Source organism: Lucilia cuprina, chromosome 3 (assembly GCF_022045245.1).
Source record: "Lucilia cuprina isolate Lc7/37 chromosome 3, ASM2204524v1, whole genome shotgun sequence".
Taxonomy (NCBI): Eukaryota; Metazoa; Arthropoda; class Insecta; order Diptera; family Calliphoridae; genus Lucilia; species Lucilia cuprina.
In genome coordinates this window covers 4,011,193-4,022,094 of record NC_060951.1, presented here as the reverse complement: position 1 = coordinate 4,022,094, position 10,902 = coordinate 4,011,193, and the positions used below count along the sequence as shown (strand labels likewise).

Genomic DNA, 10,902 nt, shown 5'->3' with positions numbered 1-10,902 from the left:
AATCTTATAAATTTGTATGGAAATGTAAAAATTTTATTATTTTCTTGTTTGGACATCAACATGAAACAACAAATTTTGCTTTTGCTCGCCTTTTTAGCGTGCAGTGTTTTTGCCCAAAATCCAGAACGTTTGTTTAAATCATCGAAAAATAATGAATTTTTTATAATGCCGGCAAAAAAAGTAAGATTTTTCGGAAATCTTTAAGATCAAAAATAAAATTTATTTTTCCCCCCCACAATTAGTACACTTGGCAAGAGGCTTTGAAAGAGTGCGAGAGTCGTGATATGGATTTATTGACCATAGAAACTGAGGATAAAGCTAAAGAGATTAAGGAACTGTTGCAAAAAGTCTTTTCAGGCAAACCAATACCACGTTTTTATGTGGGCGCTAATGATCTGGAAAATTATCGTGAATTTATGTGGATTTCCTCTACTGTAAGTGGTCCCTTTACCTATACCAACTGGGAGCAGAGTGAACCGAATAATTATCAAAATCAAAATGAACGTTGTGTTAATATTGGTTTTCATGGTAACGATCAGTGGAATGATGTTAATTGTGATCGCAAATATGGTTTCATTTGCCAGGAAAGATGGGAAACGGGAAGTTTGATTTAAGAATATGAAATGCAAATTTTTGTATTACTTTTTTTAAAGAAAACCTTTAATTGAAATAAATTTGAAATAATTTGAAAATTTTATTGAAAAGTTTTGGAGTTTTAACCTTTTGTTAAATTTTAAATATTATTTTTTTATGTGTTAAGTTCATATTTTTTTTTCTGCAAATTTTTTTTTTTTTTTTAAATTTTAATAAAAATTTTAAATTTTATTCTTTATGATTTAATTGTTATTTTAATTGATATTTACTTGAAAACTAAGTCAGGGTTATTTTAACACAATTTATATATAAATATAAGAATGATTAAAGATAAAAACCACAATACTTCCTTTTCTGTAAATGACACCCTACACCCATTAACAAGATATGTGCTGGAAACAAGTTCACTAAAACATTTTTAAAGAAATTTATAAAATTTTTGTTTAAAAATCGGTTAAAGCTAAATATTTTAAAAGTTTAAAAGAGTTTTAAAGGGACTTGATACAATTTTGTATAATTTTCTAAATGTCGAACTCAATTTTCTTTCAAAATTTTAAAATTCTAACTAAAATCTTAATTTTTTCAAAAATTTTCAAATTTTTACTAAAATTTTCAAATTTTTACTAAAATTTTCAAATTTTTACTAAAATCTTAATATTTTTATTAAAATCTTAATATTTCAAAGTTTAAAAGTGTTTTTAATAGATTTTGTACAATTCTGAATAATTTGTCTTAATTTTGAAAATTTCTACAAAATTTCAAATTCAATTTTTTTTTCAAAAATTTTTAATTTTTAACTAAAATCTTAATATTTCAGAGTTTTTATGTTTTTTGTTCAAGAATTTTTTTACAAATTAAAACAATTTTGACTTTAATTTCGAAAATTCGAACTTATTTTCGAATTTTATTTATAATTTTGAAAATTTGTACAAAATTTCAAATTCAATTTTTCTTTCAAAAATTTTAAATTTTTAACTAAAATCTTAATATTTCAGAGTTTTAATGTTTTTTGTTCAAGAATTTTTTACAAATTAAAACAATTTTGACTTTAATTTCGAAAATTCGAACTTATTTTCGAATTTTATTTATAATTTTGAAAATTTGTACAAAATTTCAAATTCAATTTTTCTCTCAAAAATTTTAAATTTTTAACTAAAATCTTAATTTTTAAAAAATTTTCAAATTTTTAAAAAATTTTCAAATTTTTCAAAAATTTTCAAATTTTTACTAAAATTTTCAAATTTTTACTAAAATCTTAATATTTTTATTAAAATCTTAATATTTCAAAATTTAAAAGAGTTTTTAATAGATTTTTTACAATTTTGAATAATTTTTCTTAATTTTGAAAATTTGTACAAAATTTCAAATTCAATTTTTCTTTCAAAAATTTGTAATTTTTAACTAAAATCTTAATATTTCAAAGTTTAAATGATTTTTTTCAAGAATTTCTTTATAAATTAAAACAATTTTGACTTTATTTTTGAAAATTCGAACTTATTTTCGAATTTTATTTATAATTTTGAAAATTTGTACAAAATTTCGAATTAAATTTTTCTTTCAAAAATTTGTAATTTTTAACTAAAATCTTAATATTTCAATGTTTAAATGATTTTTCTTTAAGAGTTTCTTTACAAATTAAAACAATTTTGACTTTAATTTCGAAAATTCGAACTTATTTTCGAATTTTATTTTTCCTTCAAAAATTTTCAATTTTTTACTAAAATCTTTATATTATTAGAGTTTTTAAGAATTTTTGACAAATTTGAAAAATTGTTTCGAGAATTTTTCAAGAATTTTTTACAAATTAAAACAATTTTGACTTTAATTTCGAAAATTCGAACTTATTTTCGAATTTTATTTTTTTTTTTTTTCATTCAAAAATTTTCAAATTTTTACTAAAATCTTTATATTTTTAGAGTTTTTAAGAATTTTTGACAAATTTGAAAAATTGTTTCGAAAATTTTTCAAGAATTTTTTACAATTCAAAACAATTTTGACTTTAATTTCGAAAATTCGAACTTATTTTCGAATTTTATTTTTTTCTTTCAAAAATTTTGAAATTTTTACTAAAATATTTATATTTATAGAGTTTTTAAGAATTTTTGACAAATTTGAAAAAATTTTTTCTTTAATTCGAACTTAATTTCGATTTTAAATTTTCTTAAAAAATTTTCAAATTTCAAATTTAAATCTTTATATTTTTCAATTTAAAAGAGTTTTAAAGGCAGATTTTGTTAATTTCGAAATTTTAGGTTTGATTTCGAATATTCAAACTTATTTTCGAATTAATTTTTTTTTCAAAAATTTAAAAAAATTTAAGTTTTCTTTCAAAATTTTAAAATTTTTAACTAAAATTTTAATATTTTAGAGTTTTAATGAATCTATTTGAAGATTTTGCACAATTTTATTTTAATTTCGAAATAAAATTTCAATGTATCAGTGTTTTAAACTAGTTTTAAATGGATTTTTTTACGAATTCGAAACATTTTTCGAAAATTCGAACTTAATTTCAAATTCAAGTTTTTTTTTTCTTAAAATTTTTACTAAAATCTTAATATTTCAAAGTTGAAAAGAGTTTTAAAGGGACTTTGCATTAAATTTAACACTTTTTGTTAATTTCGAAAATTCAAACTTGATTTCGAAAATTCGAACTTAATTACGAATTAATGTTTCCATTCAAAATTTTAAAATTTTTACGGAAATTTTAATATTTTAAAGTTAAAATGAGTTTTAAAGTCAGTTTGGCATAAAATTTAACAATTTTTATTAATTTCGAAAATTCAAATTTAATTTTGAAAATTCAAACATAATTTCGAATTAAAGTTTTCATTTAAAATTTTTACAAAAATATTAACATTTCAGAGTTTAAAAGAGTTTTAAGCATATTTTGCATAAAATTTAACATTTTTTTTATTAATTTCGAAAATTCGAATTTATTTACGAATTCAAGTTTTCATTCAAAATTTTTACTAAAATCTTAACATTTCAGAGTTTAAATGAGTTTTTAAAAGAATTTTTTACAAATTTGAACATTTTTTTCTTTAATTCGAACTTAATTTCGCTTTAATTTAATTTCGGATTTAAATTTTTTCAAAATTTTCAAATTTTTACTAAAATTTTAACATTTTAGAGTTTAAATGAGTTTTAAGAAGATTTTGCATAAAATTGAACAATCTTTGTTAATTTCGAATATTCGAACTTGATTTCAAATATTTGAATTTAATTTCGTATTCAAATATTCTTTCAAAATTTTCAAATTTTGATATTTTAAAATTTTCAAATTTTTTTTTTTACAAATATGAAAAATTTTTCGAAATTCAATTTCAAGTTTTCTTTCAAAAAATTTAGAAATTTTACTAAAATCTTAATGGAACAGTTAGATTGCGTTTTTAAAGAATTTTTTACAAATTTGAAATATTTTTCTTAATTTTGAAAATTCAAATTCAAGTTTTTTTTTTAAAAATTTTTCAATATTTTTATTTAAATTTCAATATTTTATAGTTTAAATGAGTTTTAAGCAAATTTTGCATAAAATTTAACACTTTCTATTAATTTTGATAATTCGAACCTAATTTTGAATTAAAATTTTTTCAAAATTTACAAATTTTACTGAAAATCTTAATATTTCAGAGTTAGAATACATTTTTAAAGAATTTTTTTTACAAATTTTAAACATTTTTCAATATTTTTACTAAAATTTAAATATTTTATAAATTAAATGAGTTTTAAGCAGATTTGGCTAATTTCGAAAATTCAAACTTAATTTTGAATTAAAATTTTTTCAAAATTTAAAAATTTTACTAAAAATCTTAATATTTCAGAGTTAGAATAGGGTTTTAAAGGATTTTTTTTTTACAAATTTGAAACATTTTTCTTAATTTCGATAATACGAACATATGTTTTCTTTTAAAATTTTCAAATTTTTAATTAAAATTTTAAAATTTTTAATTAAAATTTTAAAATTTTTCTAAGTTTAAATGTGTTTTTAAAATCTTAATATTTCAGAGTTAGAATACATTTTTACAGGTTTTTTTTTACAAATTTGAAACATTTTTCTTAATATCGAAAATTCAAACTCAAGTTTTCTTTTAAAATTTTCAAAATTTTTACAAAAAAATTTAATATTTTAAACTTTTAATGTGTTTTAAGCAGATTTTGTTAGTTTCGAAAATTCAAACTTAATTTTGAATTATTTTTTCTACCTAAGCTAACCTTACCTAACCATTTATCAATCTGAACTATTTTTGCTAAATTTTGAAAATTCAAACTTAATTTTTGTAAAAATTTAAAAAATTTTTGTTTCAGATTTTAAATTTTTAAAAAATTTTTATTATTTTTATATTTTTTTTAAATTCTTAGAAAATTTTAACTAAAAAGAATAAAATTTCAAAAAATTTTTCTTAGAAAAATTCTAAATAAAAAAAATCTCTTTCAGTTCAAAAAACTCTTTTTAGAACAGTAGAGCATTTGCCAATTGCGGCCTTGATTGATAAAGAAATCTCCTTAAACTTAAATACAAATTTCCGCTTTTATTTACATATGTATTTATATAAAAATATATATGTTTTAATCAGTTTGAGTAGCGCAAAAAAAAAAAATATATCGAATAATGAAAGTGAACTAAATAAATTTTTTTTGTCGTAGTTTCTTTAGTTTTACGCGTACCATACAACATGAAACAACCTATAAATCTAGTGCTAATCGTAATTTTAGCATATTTTTGCTCTTCAGCATATAGTGCTGCTGCTGCAAAATTACTCTTTAAATCGGATGAAAAAAATGAGTATTATATACAACCGGCTCAAAAGGTAAGATTTTGTAAAAGTGAAATTAAAAATATATATATATTAAAAATCTTGATTTGATTTCTTATCAAAGTTTACTTGGGCCCAAGCTTTACAAGAATGTGATAAGCAGACAATGGATCTATTAACCATAGAAGATGCTAAAAAAGCTTTAGAGATTGAGAATTTGTTAAAGAAAGTATTTTCAAGTAAGTTAAATCTAAAATTTTATAAAATAAAACAATTTAAAAATTAAAATTCCCCAGAAAAACCCATACCCCGTTTCTATTTGGGTGCCCATGATCAAGAAGAATTTCGTGCATTTAATTGGATTACGAAAGATGCCACAAAACCCTTTACCTATACAAATTGGGAATCAACAGAACCGAATAATTATAAAAAATTAAATGAACGTTGTGTTCATTTGGGTTTTCATGGTTCACTACAATGGAATGATATTAATTGTGAACGTAAATATGGTTTTATATGTCAGGAGAGAACAGATTTTGAGAGTTTATTAGAGGTTATTGAAAGGGCTTAAATGTTAAAATAACTACAAAAAATAAACTAATAAGTATTTAATGTACAAAATCTTAGAAAATGTGTTTTTTTAAGAAAATTTTATATTTTTTTCTAATTTTTGTTTTTCTAAAACTTTTTGTTCAATTAGAAATTTTTCTGTGGGAAATTTAATAAATTTTAAAGATATTTATACATTTCATTTATAATTTTTTTGATTTTTTTGCCTTATTAATAACAGTTTATTAAAGGTTTATAGAAGAAATTTTATGTGAAAACTTGTCTTATTAAACTTTGTTAAATTATTAAGAATAAGACCCTTCATTATACCCCACCCAACTACAGAGGGCTCCTACACTTATCTTGAAGTATATCGATCAATTCGAAATCATTTTGTGGGCCGATAACCTACCCCTCATACAGGCGCGGATCCAAGGGGTGGAAAAAGGGAAATTTACCCCTTTCCCCTCAAAACCAAAAATTGTTCATACAAAATATTAAAATGAGGGAAAAAATTAATATAAGTAAAAAATAAAATTCAACCGCCCCCCACAGCTTGAGCTGGTTCCACGCCTCATATAACCGGACCACCGATTTGTGATTTTTATAAATACGTCAACTATATTACTCCAAAATTAGTTAGTTAGTTTATTAGTTAGTTAGTTAGTTAGTTAGTTACTTACTTACTTACATACTTACTTACTTACTTACTTACTTACTTACTTACTTACTTACTTACTTACTTACTTACTTACTTACTTACTTACTTACTTACTTACTTACTTACTTACTTACTAGTTAGTTAGTTAGTTAGTTAGTTAGTTAGTTAGTTAGTTAGTTAGTTAGTTAGTTAGTTAGTTAGTTAGATAGTTAGATAGTTAGTTAGTTAATTAGTTAGTTAGTTAGTTATTTAGTTAGTTATTTAGTAGTTCGTTAGATCGTCAGTTAGTTAGTAGTTAGTTAGTTCGTCAGTAACTTCCTTAAAAATCGCTCAAATGGCCTTCTTTCCTTCATTTGCTTTTCCTGCTATTTTCTTCCTCATCTTTACACCTTTTATTTATTTTTAAGTATTTTATTGCATTATTATGTTTGTGTTTTGATTTTAACACCTATTTCTATGGTAATTTTATAACCTTGTTTTGAAAAACAAAATATAATCGTTTACCTGCGTTTTTATGATTTTGTAGGAAAATTTTTGTTTTTGTAGCGATTTCTAGTGTTTTATTGTAAAAGCGCTATTTAAACCGTATTGTTCTTCTCTCTTTCAACACTGCTCGGAGTTATAGCGGTTATTTTACTACAATAGTGTTGCCAGTATTTCTTTAACAAAAAATGTCAACACAGTGGTGCCATTATGACAAACAAAAATAATTACGATTTTCGAGTTTTTTGTTTTAAAAATTTCTTAATTTTTATTGAAATTTTAGTGAAAATTATTTCTGTAAAAATTTTTGAATTTTAATGAAATATTAAAATTGAGTAATTAACTTTTTAGGGAAATTTTTTTTAGATTAAAAGTTATATACAAACAACTTTATAATTTCTTTTGATATAACAACATATGCTTTACTTTATAACGTTTACGTTATGTTTAACTAATTCAAATAATAAAGGTTTGATGCTCGGCTAAACAATTAGGCAGCATTTTTTCTTCACTTTATTAACTCTGTCATTTATTTAAGCGTTTTTATGTGAATTAACATCTGGCAATCTTAAAACGCTGCAAGTGCTAATAAAATGGTTATATTTTAAAACTTGGCAGCACCTTTTAAATATACATTTGTTTTTTCTTTTTTATTGAAAATTTGCTAAGCCTTAACACAGCTGTTTGTTTTTGATCTGAACCTTCTTCTTAAAGGTCGGTGGGGTTATCTAAGCATTGTACTTAGCTAAACTACTTGGATTTAGCAAAAAATTCCATTTCAAAAATGGCGCTATAGGAATGACATTATTGTTATATGGCAACTTTTTGTTTTGTAACAAACAAACATCTGGTAGTCTTGTTTTTTAACACTTCAAGTTGTCAAATAGTAGACGGGCAAAGAAACTGCATTTCTTAGAGTGTTTTTATTAAAATTGTTTTTAATATAAAAAAACATAAAGAAAAAATTAAATATTTGTAAAAATTAAAAAGAAAAAGTTTCAACTTTGAAGAAGAAAAATAAAAATGTAAAAAATATTAAGAAAAACATTAAACTATAATAAAAAATACATTGAGAAGAGAGCTAGAAAAAAGTAATTTTTTTCTTCTGCTGCTACATGAACACCAGCAAAAACAACAAAAGCAAAAAAGGCAGCATAAGTTTTTGTGTGTAAAAGAGTGTGTTTGTGTGTGTTTTTCATATTTAAGAGAAGAGATATAAAAAGATTTTTTTTATGGTGAAGAAATACGAAAAAAATTGTAATGTTTGAATAAATATCTAAAAAAATATAATTAAAATGAAGCAATAATTATTGAACGAGTTAAAAACATAGAAATTTAAACAAAATGTTAAAGATTAGAGAGAAATTTTGTTGAAAAATTTATATTTATTAAGCTGGAAGGAAAAAAAATAAAGAAGTGACGTCAAAAGTGGAAAAAATATAGAAAAAAGAATATTTTTTTTTAAAGAAAAAGGGAGGAGAAATACATTTTTTAAGAAAATTTGATAGAAAAATAAAAATTTTAACAAAATGACGGATTGCTTGGAGGGATTGTTGAGCAGCATGGTGAATACCTTTAACAGTGATTGCCCCTCTAATGCTGAAGTGGATCTAACCGATGATAAGACTTTGAAATGGCGAAATTTGTCCAAGAATCAATTTGCTGCTAAAGATAAAGATAAGAAACCTGGTGTGAAATCAATGACTACAACAGCCGCAGCAGAGGCAGCAGCAACAGCAGCAGAAAGTGGGGTCGAGCTAGACAAGCAGGAAAATAATTTAAATAAACAGGAGTCTGCTGCTGTTGAGGACAAACAAGAGCAAAAGTTTAAAAAAGAAAATGATCATGTAGGTGGTGAAGCAGCAGGTGGAGAAGTAAAAGAAAAATCACTGGCTACTGAAGAAAATCTAGAGCAAACATTTAAAGATTTACTAGAAGAAGAAGTTGAGGAGACTATTAACATGGAAATTAAGGAAACAAAGTCCGAACAATTATTAAAATGTAATAAAGCAAAGGAAATACTAAATAATGCTAATAGCAACAACAACAACAATAATAACAGTAACAAAACCAATCAAAATCAAGGTCAGCCAGTTTTAATAAAACAAACCAACAATAAAACCAATACTAATAACTTAACAACTACAACAACTAATAATCAAAAACAACAACAAGAAAAAGAAAAATTAATTACAAATTTAAATCAACAAGAATTAAACATAAAAATAGAAAATCTAAATGAAAAAGAAATGTTAACTACTACAACTACAGCAACAACTAAAACAAGCACAACATTAGAGTTAGCAGCAGAATCTGCAGCAGCATCAACATCTCCCACAGCAATTATAAATTTAATATCTCCCTCTCCCAAAACACTTGTTGGCAAAATAAATCCACCAACAACTGACGACCACGATGAAGAAGACAAAATCCTCAACATAAACAAACAAGAACAAGAAAATTCTTTAAACAAAACACAAATAACAAATCAAAACAAAGTAAATGAAAAAGAAGCAGCAACAGCATCCACCATAACATCAACAACAACAACACCAACATCTTCTCTTCAACAAGAAGACAACAAACAAAAAGAAGAAACCCCCACAAATAATAATAAAACCGTTAAAGCAGATAATGAAACAGAAAAACATAAAAATGATAAGCCCACAAACAACAACAACAATAATTCTACGGCAGCAGCAGCAAAATCTACTGCGCAAACGTTAAAAAACAACAACACCACCCTAACAAACAGCCCCTCATCTCTCAACAATACCAACAAACCCCCTACTCAACAAATAACTAAAAGCAATAATAACAACAATAATACAAATGAAATAAATACAAATCATAATAATCAAATAAATAATAACGGTGCTACAACAACAGCAAAATTAAATGAGAGTGCTATTACTAAACATGGGGATGTAACAACAAACACAACCAAAGAGGTGCTTAATAATAACAACAACAACAGCAACACCGCAAATACTCTTCATGTTAAAAAACCAGATGATGTTGGCGTTAATGATGTTAATAAAGAAGGGGAGCTAACTAATAATGATGTTAAAGGTGTTAAAAATGTGAGTATAACTTAATTACACAATATATTTTTATTAAAAAAAGGGAAAGAAAATGGGGCTAAAAAGAGGAAAAATATTATTTGGTAAGAAAATTAAAAACTAATAGAAATTTGGGGGGAAACCCTTAAATAATTGAAAATGTTTTTTAATGTAATAAATTTAAAATAAAATTATGTTTTATTGTGAAATAAATGCTGTATCTTAAACAACTACACTCTAGACTAGACTACACTATGGTATTGACTGGACTATAGATTAGTTTACCGACTAAACTATAAACTAGGCTACGCACTATGCTATAAGCAAGACTATGGTTTGGACTATATATTTGTATGTATATTGACTAGAATATTTGTTCGACCAAAGACAATAGTTTAGATTCGACTATAGCCTTTGGACTAAACTATAAACTAAACTATAGACTGGAATACAGACTAGAATATAAACTAGACTATAGGCTAAGCTATACACTTGACTATAGACTAGTCCATATACTATAGTATTCCCTAGACTACAGACTATAGCCAATACTATAGACTAGACTGAACAAGAACTGAACTAGAAATGAACTAGAACTGAACTAGAATTGAACTAGAACTAAACTAGAACTAAACAAGAACTGAACTAGAACTGAACTAGAATTGAACTAGAACTAAACTAGAACTAAACAAGAACTGAACTAGAACTAAATTAGAACTGAACTAGAACTGAACTAGAACTGAACTAGAACTGAACTAGAACTGAACTAGAACTGAACTAGAACTGAACTAGAACTGAA

General features: G+C 23.6%; 2 protein-coding genes across 2 annotated transcripts; both read left to right on the top strand.

Annotated features, from left to right (window-relative positions):
• LOC111682535 (C-type mannose receptor 2-like) lies at positions 1 to 5,921 on the top strand. The gene is made up of 5 exons (XM_046945938.1): positions 1 to 180; positions 243 to 612; positions 5,239 to 5,402; positions 5,473 to 5,587; positions 5,645 to 5,921. The coding sequence occupies exons 1-5, from the start codon at positions 61 to 63 to the stop codon at positions 5,917 to 5,919; spliced, it is 1,044 nt and encodes a 347-aa protein (XP_046801894.1). The 5' UTR covers positions 1 to 60; the 3' UTR covers positions 5,920 to 5,921.
• A 2,649-nt stretch (positions 5,922 to 8,570) lies between these two features.
• On the top strand, positions 8,571 to 10,139 carry LOC124418728 (uncharacterized protein DDB_G0287625-like). The gene is made up of 2 exons (XM_046945935.1): positions 8,571 to 9,126; positions 9,931 to 10,139. The coding sequence occupies exons 1-2, from the start codon at positions 8,571 to 8,573 to the stop codon at positions 10,137 to 10,139; spliced, it is 765 nt and encodes a 254-aa protein (XP_046801891.1).
• The last annotated feature ends 763 nt before the right edge of the window (positions 10,140 to 10,902 follow it).